General features: G+C 45.6%; 1 protein-coding gene across 1 annotated transcript in view; it reads right to left on the reverse strand.

Moving 5' to 3' along the window:
- ltk (leukocyte receptor tyrosine kinase) overlaps positions 1-3,972 on the reverse strand; it is a 44,507-nt gene extending 40,535 nt beyond the window's left edge. The window contains exon 1 of the mRNA XM_056590495.1: positions 3,732-3,972. Within this exon, the coding sequence (XP_056446470.1) occupies positions 3,732-3,783 (52 nt within the window). The 5' untranslated portion in view covers positions 3,784-3,972. The remainder of the gene's footprint in view (positions 1-3,731) is intronic.
- Between the last annotated feature and the right edge of the window lie 13,317 nt (positions 3,973-17,289).

Genomic DNA, 17,289 nt, shown 5'->3' on the forward strand with positions numbered 1-17,289 from the left:
CTAACGTTCTGCGCGCTGTTCTGTTTGATGTGAGGTTCTTTACAAGACAGAACCGGTCACGTCCAGATCCAATGCGTTTTGCATTGAGACCATACTAATGCTTTTCCCCATCTAGACCAACTTCTAAAGAGCTTTGTGCAGGGAAGACCCATAACTCAATTTAACGATCTTAATTGGTCGCAGCTTGGTTCAAATTTGAATGTTTACTATTTAGCATTCTCACAACCTGTCTTTATTCAGAGGGCCTCTAAGATGGCCTCCTTCTATCCCTCTCTCCTTATATTCAACGGCATCATAAGAACACTTCTTTCAAACATAAGACGAGGGGGTTGGAATAACCAAAACCTATATTTGAACCATGACTTTTGCAGTGGCTCTCTGAATATTTAAAAATAGAATGAAATAGTAAGTAAGTTAAAGTAAAATAACGCTTGTGTTTGAATCCCTCTTTCCCAAAAGCATTTTGTGCTCCATCTATCTAGAGCTGTTCTGAGACTAGTCTTTATCGGGCCAGTACTCAAGTCTCTATCTCGACTTCAATCCATGGAAGATTTACAAATGTTGGTGAAAGTCAAAGAAACATTGTAACCTTGGGATATCATAACACACACTTTATTTTATTTATGAACTGCTTTATTTTATTTTTCTGGTAGATTATAATTGATTGTGTGATTGCCTGGAGCTTTTCTTAAATATTTAAAAAAAATTATATTATCAAGAAATACCCTATGACCCATGCATTATTTTTATACCTTTTTAAAATTATAAGTCATATACCGCTGATTTATGCTCTGTGAATAGAGCACGGTGCGTTTGTGTGAGGGTGTGTGTGTGTGTGTGTGTGTCATCAGTCTGTGTGTGAGTGTGTTTTCTCGTAACTAACCCGTTATTTATTCTGTTTTTTCCACTGATATTTCGTTTTTGTAGAGTTCTGGTTCACGACTGATTGTTAACCTTTGTTCTTTGAGTATGTGATGATTAAATTAAGCCGATGTTATAAATGCATTTTATCTAATGTATGTCATGCCTTTCGGAAAAACACATGTACTCACAGATGCTTTGAGTAAAAGCCTCCACCAAATGGCCTCAATTATTTTAAAATGAAAATATTAGTCAGACAAATTTACAGAACATCATGCACCAATACTCAGACTGGACCGACCATCAGAGAGGATTGGGAAGTTAAAACTTAATTGGGAGCGGAGCGGTATGTATCGTCAACAGCTCTAGCACCAAATCTTTCTCCGGGACAACGAAAGCCAGGCCGAGGAAAAGGCCTTTGAGGTCCGTCTCTACTGCTCAGCGTTCTCCTGAACCACCAAAGGGCCCGGTCTGGAACTGTGGGGACACGGCAGACTGGAGGAATGTGCCCACGCTGCTCTCCTTCCACCCCCCCCCACGGTGGAGACCAGTAATGGGGGAGGAGGTGATGATCGGGATAAGGTTCAAAGGGCATCAGACTCATTGACCGAGCAGAAGGAAAGAAGTGCATCACGGAGAACTCAGAAGGGACTCCCCTCTACCGACTAAACTACTAAGAAACAGGACGGGACAGGACGGCAAATAAGAACATCCTCCAGGTTGCTGAGGAAGACCTAAGGGGTCAACACATCTCCCAGCTAACCACGTCCTCTGTCAGTATGAGTCAGGTTAGCCCAGGTAGACCTATGGGCCCTAGGGACATCCAGATAAACTAATTAAAGGTAGAATAAGTTATAGTTAGCGGATCAATTTCCATTTAGGGGTGTCTAACCCTGCTTTGGAACATACAATTCTGATGATTGATTCAAGACATTGCATTGGTTTCTTGAGTGTTCTTCCACACACAACCTTCAGATTTAACCTGTTCAGAATGTAAATGTGACCTTTGGTCCCCGCATCCCAATTTGACCTTCTTCCATACAAACTAAGTCAATCATCGAATTCTCCCAATTCTGCCCGTACAAATGTGTCTCGGTAATACGTTTTTCCCATGAAAACCATTAGGCAGGTCAGCACACAGAATGCAGCCTGTGATTGAACCTAGGTTGAGAGTGACTGTGTGTCTGATGGCGGCCGCGCTGACCGACCCAGTGCCTTAATGAAGAAGGGAGCGGCGCTCTTCTCTCCACATGAACCCCAGCCAGCGGTGGAGGAGTGATTACGTTCGGCTGTGGGCAGGGGCGAAGTAGCTACACTAAATATGACGGCTCTTTCATCTCCCTCTGTCTCCGGTCACAGTCGTAGTCGCTGCTCTGTGATGCACTCTGGGTATGAAGCCAGAGTCACACCACAGCAGCGCCCGTGATGCAAGGAAATCACAGGAACACGTCGTCTTCCTGTCTTCAGCAGAGTCAATGTAAATGTTGTAACAACGTAGAAAACAGCCTTTACAGCGGGACATCTGGGGAAACCAAGGGTGCTTTGTTGTGGTGGTTTACATCACGTCCCAATGCAATGGGTACGGTACCTAGCTACCAGTAAAGTGGGGCATACCGGCGTCAACACCAGAGCAATGCTTCAACAGGCTCTGTGGAGGGCTCTCAAGTCCCTCATCACCGTGCATGTGAATGCAAGGTCTCCGTTTCACATGGAGACAAGAAGGAGAGACTAGGGTGAGTGACACAGGCAGACAGCAATGAGGACATAGATTTAACCTTATACTACAACATACTACAGTGATGTTAATTACAAAGAAATGACAAACAGAAGAGATAAAGTGTGTTTGTTTCCCAGCTATAGAGGACGCAGACGCAGACATGGGCCCCGCAGATCTGCCCCATAAGTCCCCTCTCTGGTGAATATCGGTTGTGTGTGATTGCATTGGGACCCACAAGGGATGGATCAACAAGTCTCATAATAAACTGGTCTCATATAAATATTCCATCATGCAGTTAGGAGTGCATTAGCTGTTGTTCTTTGATGTCGTGGACATGTAAGGGCGAGCATGTGGCCTATTGAATCTAGAGAACTGCATGAGGTTCAATGTAAATTATTAAAGACAAATACGTGCACTAAACACTGAAAGGGGGGCCCTGTTTCTGATTTATTTATGTGAAATGCACGACTGAAATGTGAAAACTTCTATGTAAAACAAAGACATGAAGGAAACAGTGCAGGATATGAAAGAAGAGCAGCAAGGCAATCAGACTGAAAGGTAGACGACATACCAGAGTGATCCATCAGAACCCGTCTTTTACACGCTGTAAATTCAAAGATTTGTTTTGCTTGCATAACTGTAAGACTAGTTCATCTCAACAAGATGTGGCTGTTTCTTACAAACGGATTGTTTCCCCGACCACGAATTGTAATTACATTTTGAAATGGATACATTACATTGTTGATTGTTATCATTTTTAATTACCCCCCCTACATTTGTGATACACCTTCAAGCGTAGCAGTAATAAACTTTCCTGGGTATGGCTCATTATAAACCTTTAGTTATACATGTAGTGCTCGGCAGCCGCGGTGTAAATCAAAAGTCAGAAGTCAGGGAGCCTTGATTTGTAGCTTTTCTCAGCAGAACTGATATTTAAATGATTTAAAAGGCGTTTTTCAGTGAAATGTTTAAAATTAATCCAACGACGTAACATGATGCTAGCCTCCAGTATAGCGGCAATCATAACAATAGCTAACAATTAAATGAATTAGTCCCTCATTAATTTAAAAGGTATATCCAACCTTACATTATTTTAAAAGCATTTTGGGATAGATTAAATTGAAACAGGAACACAACCAATTCTTCTACTTACTCATCCAAATTACGATGGGGAAAAAAGTTGTGTGTCTTTGAAGGTAATCCATGGCTTCTTCTCTGGAGCGGCTCCTGGGGAAAAGGGGGTTCCCGTCTCGTCACCAACGAGTCTAATGAAAGGATTAACTTAACTACATCAAACAAGTCCGTTTAGATGCAAACAAATCGGCCATGGCACACGTTAACGGCAATTGCTCCCGCTGCGGACGTCAACGCACTGCGATGCATTCCGGTGATGCTGATGCTGCAGCAGTCGGGGCTAAAATGACGACAATTCTCTCCCTCTCTCTCTCTCTCTCTCTCTCTCCCTCTCTCTCTCCCTCTCTCTCTCCCTCTCTCTCTCCCTCTCTCTCTCCCTCTCTCTCTCTCTCTCTCTCTCTCTCTCTCTCTCTCTCTCTCTCTCTCTCTCTCTCTCTCTCTCTCTCTCTCTCTCTCTCTCTCTCCCTCTCTCTCTCTCTCTCGACCCTATTGTCCCATCATATGTAATTGCTAATTACAGTGAATTTCTGGTTTGTGTTTGTATATCTGATCTCACTTATTCTGCTTGTTAAAAATATAACAAAACGCCTCCCTTGGCTGATTGCTACTGAGGTGTCACAGAAGATCTAACAGCCCAGAGCACATGTGTGTTGTTTGTGTGGTGTTCGGATTTCTATATATATATTTTATGGGGCATCATGCTTTTCAGAAGTAGCCTACGGCGGTGAGTTTAGCCTTCATATCAATGGCTCCACTCCGAATGGCTGTGGTCAGTTGAGCTTGACCTCGTCATGATGTGTTAAAATCCACTAAAACTCTCCAGTACACTTCCCAAAATGTTGTTAAGATTGCCCTTTACCCCACACGCACGCACGCACGCACGCACGCACGCACGCACGCACGCACACACACACGCACGCACGCACGCACGCACGCACGCACGCACGCACGCACGCACGCACGCACGCACGCACGCACGCACGCACGCACGCACGCACGCACGCACGCACGCACGCACGCACGCACGCACGCACACACACACACACACACACACACACACACACACACACACACACACACACACACACACACACACACACACACACACACACACACACACACACAGCATATGGAGACAGTACAGCGCTGCTCTCATTAGCAGAGTGTTGCTGGTCACTGGTTCCCAGCAGCCGCAGCGGGTGGCTGTCAGGGGGGAGTTGAGAAAACATGGCGTCCTCTACCTAACAACCCAGCCCTAGCAAGGCCCTCTGCTATTATAATAACAACGGGAGGATCACGCCTGATTCAAACAATGAGCTTACCTTTAAGGTCTGATGAGGATGTGGCATTATGAGCACAATAGAACAATGTTCTCAGGAGCCTTCCTGTGGGAGTCTTCCATGACTGTGCTAATGAATGGAAGATGATTGCTTTGGTTGATTCCAGCCCTACTGCGTTGTTTTTCTTTTTACAGATGGCTTTTTTCAATTAGACGTCAGACACGTTCTGTTACCACAGGGATGCAGGCTTCTACAGTGTAGAGGTAAGGAAGGAAGGTAATAATATTATTGTGTTGCTATCCTTACTCAAATATGTCATTCATACATTGCTGGCTATGATTACGTTTAAAAGTTTTTTAGTTTTTATTTAATTATAATCTAGCAGTCACTCCTGCTCACATCGTCAGTGATCCATGTAAGAAGCACGTATAAATATCGGATAAAGTCAATATTCCTTCACATCAAGTTATAGCTTTCCGATACCAAGTACGTATATGCATCTGCAAATGTTGGTTTATAAATCTACTGGGTCCTGAAAGAGCCTCTGAGCACAGGGTCTGCTGGGTCTAATGGGCCTTCAGGATCTAGTGGTTCTACTGGGTCTGCTGGGTCTAATGGGCCTTCAGGGTCTAGCGGTTCTACTGGATCCGCTGGGTCTAATGGGCCTTCAGGGTCTGCTGGTTCTAATGGGCCTTCAGGGTCTAGCGGTTCTAGTGGGTCTTCTGGTTCTTCCTGTGTGTTTGTGTGTCAGCAGACAGGATGAGCAGTTCGCCACCAGGTGTTTAAGACATCAATCCATTGTGTTTCTCTGGGTTTTTCTTCGACGTGAATCCATTTCTGGGTCTTCATCCCGGAACATCAAGAACTTTTATTCATGTCTGATCTAACTTTCTGTATTTACATACCACACACTTTGGGCTGCCTGTATGAAATGTTCTGCATAAATAAAGTTGGACTTGAATTCACTGCGAACCTGGGGCCTTCGTACCAGTGAAGGATGTATGGGGGCCCTGCCCCCTCCCCACTTCGGTTTGACACACCGCCTCCCCCTGCCCTCCCCAACGCAGAATCTAATCACCTAATGGAATTATCTGAAGATCATTAGAACGATTCCAGCGTGGAAATTAATGTTTTGTCTCTGATCGGACTGGAGGACGTTCCTTATCAGCAGAAAAACTGATCAGAGAACTGAGCCGGGGGAGCGGAGAGACGATTAGTGGGCCGGCAGGGAGACAAGGAATCATGAATCAAACCCCAAACCCTCGGGTTCAGTGTCCTCTGGTTCCTGTGGGAAAGGTTGGACTGGAGAAGATCAGTGATAATTCAGTATACGTCCTTTAATGTAAGTGGCGTCATGTCTACACATCAGATAGATTCGTTATGACATCAGGCTTCAAATGAATAGAAGAGACTATCTAATATCTCCTCTCTCCTCTTTCTTATCTCCTCTCTCCTAGGAAAGAGTTCAGCCTATCTCCTATCGCCTCTCTCCTATCTCCTCTCCCCTCTCTCCCAGACAGCTTAGAATCGTTTTTTTCTTTATCTGTTTGATTTATCAAGGATGATAGATATAAAATGGAATACATTAAGTCATTCAGTATTTCCTACAGAACATGTTATTTGAATCCATAACACTGAAGCACGGGATCAGTTTGTGTTGAACATCAATCTAACCGCGAGTCTCATGGTAGGAAAGAGGTCAGTCCAAACCGTATGAAACAGGACTCCAGTGTTTGTATAGAAAACAAAAAGAAAGGATTGGAGGAGACGGCAGAGGATTACCTCGCAGTACCTTGAGCGTTTAGATGAGAACGGAGAGAGGAATTTGGAGAGGAAAGAGCAGCCTGAACTCAGTGACATTGTGTGTGACATGCTAGTGTAGCCAATGAGAGGGGAGCTCAGAGGATAAGAGCCACGACGGAAAGACATCTCAAAAAGTGGGAATGGAAAGACGCAAGTGTGTAAGCGTGTGAGTGTGAGTGTGAGTGTGAGTGTGAGTGTGTGTAAGCGTGTGAGTGTGAGTGTGGGTGTGAGTGTGTGTAAGCGTGTGAGTGTGAGTGTGGGTGTGTGTGTGTGTAAGCGTGTGAGTGTGAGTGTGGGTGTGAGTGTGTGTGTGTGTGTGTGTGTGATTGAGGGGGCCTTGGAGTGGAGTCTGAGAGGCTGGAGATGAAAAGAGGGGACAAGAGGGACGGCTGGAGGGACAGAGCAGAGCCAACTCCTTCAAGATAGTGGTGGTGGCATGTCTGTGTGTGCGTGTTAGTATGTGTGTTGGTGTATGTGTGTGTGTGTGCGTGTGTATACATTAAATCCATCTCAAACTGTCGGGGACACGAGCATGTGATGTGTAGGTTTCTTTTCTTCAGCCAAAACCTTCCTGAGCCATTGTTCAGCTTTGGACCAGAACTACAACATGTGCGAATGTTTGACTGCAGTACCATATTCACATATAACTCCTAACCATTTATCAGCACTACACCTAAAGATATCCATCGGTAATGTAGTCCCTGAAAATTAGTAACACATGGTCCACACATCGGAATACAGCCAGTAAAAATTATCATGCAATTATTATTTTCACAGATACGTCAGAAAAGAGAAATAATAACTGTAATCAATAACTGTAAATCATCGATCAAGTTTATTACCCAAAATGGTGATGGAAACGTGTTTATGTAATGCTGAGAATTGATTGAAGGAATCCATGAATGAATAACATGAACTTGATTCTATCCACAGCTCAGCTCTTGCGGAGCGATGAAAACATCTGTCTACATAATTATGTAAAACGCTGCCTTCAGTACGAGAGATCCAAAGCCATGGACCGTGGCTAACGCGAAGCCACTACAAAAACATGGCAGTCGTTATAAATACAGATCATCTACCGCCCATACAAAATATTGTTTTATCAGATCAGGCTGGAGTCCTCTGTATCGTACTTAATGCCTTTCTCACACAAGCCACTCGGAGAGCTTAGAGTTGGTTTTGCATTTGGTCTCCATCTTCGTCTCTCGTACGCTCATCAGCGCTGAGGTAAAGGGCACCTCGACCACCTTACTCTGTCGTCAGCGCTCATGTGCATCTTCGGTATGATGTGCAGGCCCCATTGATTTTTCACATCATTACAATTCTTAAGATAGATTTGAATAATTACAGTGAGTGGCCCATTCTGGGCCGACTGAACTCAAAGCCCACATAACAGGCCTCGACCTTATTACATTATGTGATGGACTAACCCAACGTTGTTGTTGCTAGTTTGCAATAACTTGGTCTCGCAGCCGACCGCATAATGCACTTTATCTATTCCCGAGGCAGATTCCAGGGAGATTACATTCTCAGGCAGGAACACAGCAGCCAATGGAATGATGATGACGGCGTTGGAGAAAGCGAGCTCGGGCTCGGACCATTCAACCTTTGACCTGTGCTTACGTCCTCACCTTCCTGCTCGTTGGATGGAGCAGCAGCAGCAGCATCCCACTTTAAAGTGATTTACGGCTGAAACCAGCAGTCATCACCTCACTCTATATTCATGTCTCCACACATATTTCATCTACATCTTTTGATTTGGCATGACAGGCAGATTGTTCATCAAAATAAATGGGTGAAACCCATTTGTTTGCAGCTACGATTCACCGTCCAGATGTGGAGTGACATACTGATTGACAGGGGTGAACCATTGTTTGTCATGGTAACACAGGTGTCATTATGGTCCAGATTATATTGTAAACACAGGTGTCATTATAGTCCGGAGTACATTACACACAGCAGCAGATGTTTCCAGGAAGGGAGATAGATAATATCCAACTTCAAATGTGGGATTTATAGCTGTGGAGCCATGTGTTGGACCATCTACTACACATAAATGATGGAAGATGTGGTGACGTTGACCCGAACAAACTGATTTATGACAACTTTGAATTACTATAAATTACTGGAATCATTGGCTTATTATGTACATCGGCAGTAATCGTTGACATTCGTGTTGACAAAGTCGACATTTGTCCCAGGACCCCACATGACGTTGATCTCAGGACCATATTGAGGTGGATCCCTGCAGGGGGGCTGCTCAGACTCTCACCAGGAACACATGGTGCACATCAATAACTCCGAGCTGAAAGTATGAACGCAAACATAGCATGGGATCTGCAGTCTGAGAGGGTGCACGCACTCGCATGTGAACCGCATATGTACATGCGCATAGTCAGACAACCACACACACGTGCAGAAACACACATCTTTGATCACACACACACACACACACACACACACACACACACACACACACACACACACACACACACACACACACACACACACACACACACACACACACACACACACACCCCCACCATCTCCTGGCCCCCTGGCGTCTGAATGCTGGTTAAACCCACAAAGCCTTAATATCTGCGGGCCCCCAGGGGCCCCCTGCTACTGACCCACTGGGAGAGCCCCCCCATCCCACCCCCCGGGTCTCGACTCCCCCCTGAACCTGGACTTGGTGGTCCCGTCCCCTCCCTCTGATCCTCCTCCTCTCCCTCTCCCCTCCTCTCCTCACCATCCCTCTACTGACTGGAGAAGGGAGGAGGAGTTCTGGAGTGTCTGGAGTGTTGCATTGATTATGTCTGGAGTGATGTATTGATCCGCCCCCCCACACACACCCCACCCAGAACGGGAGTGGACAAGTTGGGAGAGCGGAGGAGGAGGAGGATGAGAAGGAGTGGAGAAGAAGAACGAGAGGAAGGAGGCGGAGGAGGAAAAAAAGGAGGAGAGGGAGAGGAGTGGAGAAGGCTATAAGAGGAGGAAGAGGAGAAGGGAGAGGGAGATCAGAGGACAGCGGTGGAGGAGGAAGAAGGTGGGGCGCAGTAGGATGAAGGAGGAGGATAATGGGGAAGAGGACAAACGAGGAGGAGGACAAGTAGATGATGGTGAATGATGAACTCCATTATTCACTAAACAGAGCTAGCCTTGGTGTGGATTAATCTCTTCAAGGTTTCGAAGCTAAACCCCGAACACATCCCAGCAGTCCTTCTGTGGCTCCTGGCATTAAGAACAGGCAGAGAGGAGCGAGGGAGGATTCCCCCCCGTCCCCCCCCGTCCAGTACCATCACTCAGGACGGGGGGATTCAGGGGGCCAGATGTATGATAGAGATGTGTGTGTGCAGTTGAGAATAGCAAAAGGTAGTTCTCCTAAATAAATCACAAATTATCTCATCAGCTTCATCACTTCAATCCCCCCCCCCCCCCCCCCGCAAAAAAAAGAGCTGCACAAAAAGAGTAAACGTCCATTATGTGTGTGTGTGTGTGTGTGTGTGTGTGTGTGTGTGTGTGTGTGTGTGTGTGTGTGTCTGTGTGTGTGTGTGTGTGTGTGTGTGTTTTATTGATGTTTTTAATTGAAAAGGATTTTCCTGCTTGATCTAAGGGCTGCAATAAAGCTTGGCCTGTTTCCAAAAGTCTGCCTCAGTTACAGGGAGTCAGACACACACAAATGCACACGCACACGCACACACACACACAAACACACAAAAATAGGCATTAGCATAAAGCTTTTGCCCTTAATGAACACTGGATATCGACTCCCTTAATTGCAGAGAGAGAAAGAGACAGAGCGAATGAGATGCAAACTGAGGAAGAAAGAGATGCTCATGATTTCAATTAGTAATCGACTGCTTCTGTCTGACCTGTTGTCTGTAGACCTTCGCTGCCTTAATGGAAGCTTAATGGAGTGGCTATGGATCTATTAGAATGTTCTGTCGATTCATTAAGCTGTGTTTCACGTGTCAGTGAATACGGCATCAGTGATGTTGCTTCAATCTCATTCATGTTTTACCAAATCAGCATCATTTTCATTCTGTTCCATAAACTGCTCTATTCATTACAATGTCTTTTAATGTGTTAGCGTGACATATTTCTGTCAACTTAACTAGAGAGGGTCTCTATGCTAATGAATCAAACATTTGTATTTTTATTATTAATAACATTGAATCCCTTCATTTCTTTTAAGCACCAAATTGAACACAGGTCCTCTGTACACAAAAACATGTTTGACATTTGTGATAACATTAATTAACCAAGATCAACCACAACAACATCTCAAAGCAGACCTTTCCCTATAGTCCCTATAGTTACAACCGTTTATAGACCGGGTTCAGGGTTCATGGGTCAGGTCCACCATCTATGGGTGTCTGTTTGAGTCCAGGGAGACCACTGCTCAGCCCTAAGGGAAGGCAGGCTCCGCGACCTGGGAATATTCAATCAGACCCTAACCCTTAACCCTGACCCTAAACCTAACCCCGACCCTAACCCTCACCCCCACCCCCACCCTGACCCTAATGCTAACCTTGACACTAACCCTGACCTTAACCCTCACCCTCACCCTAACCCTTAACCCTGACCCTAAACCTAACCCCGACCCTAACCCTCACCCCCACCCTGACCCTAATGCTAACCTTGACACTAACCCTGACCTTAACCCTCACCCCTCACCCTCACCCTAACCCTTAACCCTGACCCTAAACCTAACCCCGACCCTAACCCTCACCCCCACCCCCACCCTGACCCTAACCTTCACCCTCACGCTAACCCTGACCATAACCCTCAACCCTCAAGCTAACCCTGACCCTCACCCTCAACCTCACCCTGGGAGGGTTAGGGTTCTGCAGAGGGCCAGTCAGAGTCAACCACACTTCTGCATAACGTTCCTTGCGAATAACACAAGGAATCCACAAGGAACGCAGGTGTGTTGAGGTTTGCTGTGACTTCATTGTGTGACTGTGTCCTCGTTGGGTCATTTGGGTTTGATGTCAGAGAATGACCCGATTCACACTGAACACTGAATCATGATCAGCAGGGTAAATCTGTCTGGGTAATCATGCACATATAAGCAGGCACAGCACCATAAAGTAGCAGAAATATATAACGATCTGAAAATAATGATCGCCCCTCCAGCCTTAATATAGGTCTGTTCTGATCATCACACGCATGCCAATCTCAGCCTCGCTACAAATGATTTTGCCTTTAGCATGCCTTTCATGTTTCAGATACACACACACACCCACACACACAGACACACACCCACACACTCCGATCGGCAGGCTGACGACAGACGCAAACCCTCTGTTCCACGCACACTCGGGCGGACACACACACACACACACACACACACACACACACACACACACACACACACACACACACACACACACACACACACACACACACACACACACACACACACACACACACACACACACACACACACCAGTCCATCACGCACAGTGCGGCGGACAGGCCCCCCCCCCCAGCGCGTTGCTAGCGGTCTTAGATCAGCGGGGGCTCGCTGGTGTTTGAAATCGTAATCTGATGAGCTCACACTCCTCCTGCTGAGCCGAGCCCCTCGCTCTGGATCTCTCCCTTGTGGCCCGAGCGCTCAATTATTAACCTCCCTCCAGCTCCGGAGAACAAGGAGCAGGGAATGGAGCCTCAGAGCGGAGGGGGGGGGGAGGAGCTCGGAGAAGGTTCAACAGCAGGTACGCTCACCTGCCTCAGAGCGGGGGGGGGGGGGGAGCACGCCAGATGAAGCGTCTGCAAGCCACGGGGAGATGCTGATGTAAGTGAGTGACGTAGTTGAGTGACGTAGTTTACTGTGCATCGTCTCACTTCAACTTTATGGGAAGGGGAATGTCTATAATAATTGAAACAGATGGTCAACACAACCGAATGTATCCAGAAACACACAACGCTGGAAGAGCTCACACACACACACACACACACACACACACACCACTTGGAGTTCACACACACATACACACACCACTGGAAGATCACACACACACACAAACACACCACTGGAAGATCACACACACACCACTGGAAGATCTCTTACATACACACCACTGGGGATCACTCACACACACACATATACACAAACACACTCAAACACACTCTTGCAAGATCACACACACACACACACACACACACACACACACACACACACACACACACACACACACACACACACACACACACACACACACACACACACACACACACACACACACACACACCTGCAACATCACTTATACAGACATACAGCCCTGCAAGATCACTTTCACAGACACATACGACACTGTAACTTCATTCTCAAACACACACACCAACACAGAGAAACACAGAAACGGACCACAAACAGAATCCCACACACACCTCTGCAAAATCCCTCTCCCACACACACCCACACCCACACCCACACACACACACACACACACGCTCCTGCACGATCAATCCCACACCACACACAATAAAGTTTGAGAAAAAGCTATATTCAATGTTTTGTTCCATTACTTTTTTAAACATACACTTCATGTTTACTTAGTTAGCTGTAACTTTTCCTTGCGATAAAGCTATTTGAACAGTAATTACTTAATGATTCAGTGTGTCGTATTGAGTGTCGTATAGGTTCCCCAGGTCGCTGTAGGTAGGCAGGTAAATGTAGGCCATGTTTGCGTTTCCCAGCCGGTTCGACGCTTGTTGTGCAGTCTGCTGACTAGAGGTTCTCAGCCTGAATGCAAGCTTTGTCAGAGCGATCTGCGGCAGAACATCATATCCGCCATCTAATGGAATCACATTCACCAAATTATAACAAGGGCTAATGTCATTAGGACCTGGTGACAGTCGTTAGGGCCCCTGAGACACGCACGTCTTCACGGGCCTCTGGGAGGGGAGAAGGGTGGGGGGGGGGGGGGGGGGGGGTGAAAGGGGTATGGCGTCTCATCTGGCCTTTTATTTTTCAAATATGGGAAACGGTGCATTGGCAAGGGATGAAACGTATTTGTTCGGCATTTTTATGATCATTCTTGTTTTTGATTGATATGTTTTGCATATGAAATTCGATTTGGTTTTGTTGTATTTTGATTGCAGTGTTTCAAATGGCTTGAAACACAACGCTCCACCGCACGCACACAGAAGAGACCTGACCTCATCAGTTACTTGTTAAAAGAGCACTACACCGAGTGCAACATGTGATTAACATTGCGGCCTCATATCTAATGTAGATTCCTTTCTATGGATATGAATAAACCATATCCATAACTCCATGTTCCTCCTCAAGGTTAATCGAGTCCAGTTTTCATTTTTTCTGTGATGTTACAGAAACATAGAAGGTATAGAGATGGAGGATTAGAAAAGCTCAAGTTAATCCTTGACATTTTTTAAATGACATTGAAAGTGTCAAAGAATATCATGACAGCCTTAAGGTACAGATCTGTGTGTGTGTGTGTGTGTGTGTGTGTGTGTGTGTGTGTGTGATGCACAGAGACTCGCCCAATACAATTGCATGTGTTTATTTTCTATCTCTCTCTCGATTTGTACAATTAATTATTTTGGGCGGTTTTGGACCCAAACACATAGAAGTCTATTCTGTGACCTCATCAATATTATTATCCTCTTTTGTGACGTTCAGAGATTGATTTATCGTCAGACAGGAGCCAGAGAGGCGACTGAATAATAGAAACCAGAAGTAATGAATGGCATAAAGACATGAGAAATTATTCTTCAGTTTGACTTGTTCTTCCTTTCAGATTTAAGTGGTTTTCAATCAGTGACCTTCATGGTTGAAATAGACATTATTAGTAATACAGTACCATATATGAGTAGTATACTTTATATATTTTACTACTTATATATTATAAGTAGTAAAATGAAAATAGTTGTCCAGAGGCACCTAAACACAACCCTTTTAACCTTTCAGTATCATTTTATCAATCCATTTTATAAACTTAAATCTAAAGTGTAGTGGCCGAGTCCAAACTAAACGGGGAAAAGAATGATTCAGATCCTATGAAACACAAAGCTGGAATAGAGTTCCTGCAGCCCTCAGACCCGCCTCCAACCAGGACTACCTTTAAATCACGGTTCAAAACGTTTCTGTTCACCTTCGCCTTCGGCTCAACTATCAAAGCACTTTTACCATATTATTATAATCTAATGTCTTTCTTGCATTCTTTTGAGTCCTGCTTCATGTGTCTTTTATGGATTCTAATAAACCGAGTTATTAAATGTATTTTATGCGCTGTTTGATACCCGGTTTTATCTCATCGTATGATGACCTGTTTTTATGTGAGGCACATTGCGCCTGCTTTGTGTATGAAATGGGCTGCATAAATAAAGATGACACATATATATATATATATATATATATAAATAAATAAATAAACATATGTACTTTTTATGTATGAGGTCGGCAGAACAAAAGACAGAATGGGTAAGATGTTTTGTAACAGTTGGATGCTGGAATGCGCTGGTGGTTCCCGCTGTGATGTGGGTCCAGCAGGCCCCAGGCCCCGGGGCCCTGTTCTGGGCCTCAGCTTGAGACTGGCTGGCTGTAGCATTAGCATTAGCCGCTACCAGGGTGGTTGCTGCTGCTGGGACAGATGTGAGGACTAACCCTCCCGTTACGGGGGTGAGGGAGCCGGGAGGCCGGGGAGGGGGGGAGGGGGGAGGGGACATGGAGCGGCCAAGCATGTGGGAAAGTGAGTGAGTGATTGTTAGAGTGAGTGAGTGAGTGCTAAGAGTAAATGAGTGTTAGTGAGTGAGTGAGGAAAGGTTGAAACATTTTTTGTAGTTCTATTTTAGTTGGGCTTCAGTGAGTTCTTAAAAGGGACAGTACGGGTCTGGGGGTACCAACAGATGTTTGAGTAAAGCCTTGAGTGGCGCTTGCGATGGTTTGATCACCAGTACCTTGACCTTTAAGCTCACATAATTTTACACCACTATAATTCAATATAAATATGTATTCATGTTCTTTACAACATTAGTCGAATACCTGCATGGACTGTTACTAAAAAGTGCTTTCCATGTCGATGAAATGCTTCTACTATTGATACTGAAGTACATTTATCATCACCTTTATCGACGTTTACTAACGTCAAATGTTTAATTGAGGACAAACGAGTCAGACGCGATTAGAGCTTTAACCTTTTGAAAGAAAACCCACGATGATTTTTCCATCATTAGAAGTTACAGCATATGCTGTGGCTTTCTGCTTTGATACCTCATTTAGCTTGCATAAGGGCATCTGGTCCTCAAAACTAAAATGTCACGAAGGACGTAGTTACGCACTCATTAGAGGCCATTATTCCATGTTAGTAACCCATAAAACCCACACACCGTTTTATTGCTTTGTAAGCCACTCAGGTGTATGGGCCTGAATCACTGAGCGGCCATCTTTGTTCTGGGGGCGGGAACGGCAGTTCTTCCTTCAGTTCCCTCCCGCAGCGAGTGCTCAGAACCAGAAGGGCTGCTGGGGGAGTGGCTAGCTGTCAGCCAGTGTAAACAATCCCGCTGCATCATCAGATGTCCTGGATCTCATCCTTAACAAGCAAGTCTTTTGTCCTTTGCTCACTTAATTAGTAATAATTAAATGCGCAGTATTAATAATTAATTAGTAATTAATTTGACTGCTTGGGTCTCGACCAAAGAACCAAGCAGCCGGCGAGGCTGGAGCCCACGAGGACGCCATGCTGGAGCGATGAGCGGCGGGGCTGTGAGGACACGGGGCCGCGGGCCCCATGTGGTGAGGGCCACTTATCACACACCATAAAGCACAACAGGAATGCGTTGGTTGTGAAAGCTGCTCACAACAGGGGGTCCGCGTTGAAAACGTTCCCAGTGTTGGGAGCAATCGGGCAACCTGTGTTTCACATTTAGCCCCGTCCTCCTCCGTCTGCTTCCTCCAGCGGGCGGAGACCGTCTTGCCGTCGGTCCCGATGGCAAGACGAGCGCAGGACACAGGCAGGCCTTTGTCGTCGCCTCGCCCCCCGCGGGCGTCTTCTAAATCTGATCTCAGACGAGCAACAGTGGAGCCAGCTTCAATGGGAAAGTAATGTGACCCATGTCGCAGCGGATTAGCGGGATTCGAGGGCGAGTGGTATTGATTGTTACAACGCCGGGGAACAATGCCCGCTGATTATCTGGGAACTTGGACATTTTAGTGGCCGTGGAGCCAGGCTTAATGCCCTGACAGCGATGGGGTAATTTGTGACCATTGCAGCTCATAATAAACCACATGAAACACGTCTCGCCGCCTGTGTACTGACTATTTCCCATGAAACACTGCTTTGCCTTACAGCCTGCTTACTGTCTGTTTCCCATGAAAAACGTCTTACCACCTCAATATTTTATTTCCTATAAAACATTTAAAGTGCATAAGTAAAAAGCTCTTGAAACGTTTTATAGGAAATCAAATATGGAAAAACATTTAAAGAGCAAATAAGAAGCCCCAAAAATAATCTGGTCCATGTATTT

The sequence above is a fragment of the Gadus chalcogrammus genome, chromosome 5 (assembly GCF_026213295.1).
Source record: "Gadus chalcogrammus isolate NIFS_2021 chromosome 5, NIFS_Gcha_1.0, whole genome shotgun sequence".
In the NCBI taxonomy this organism is placed as follows: Eukaryota; Metazoa; Chordata; class Actinopteri; order Gadiformes; family Gadidae; genus Gadus; species Gadus chalcogrammus.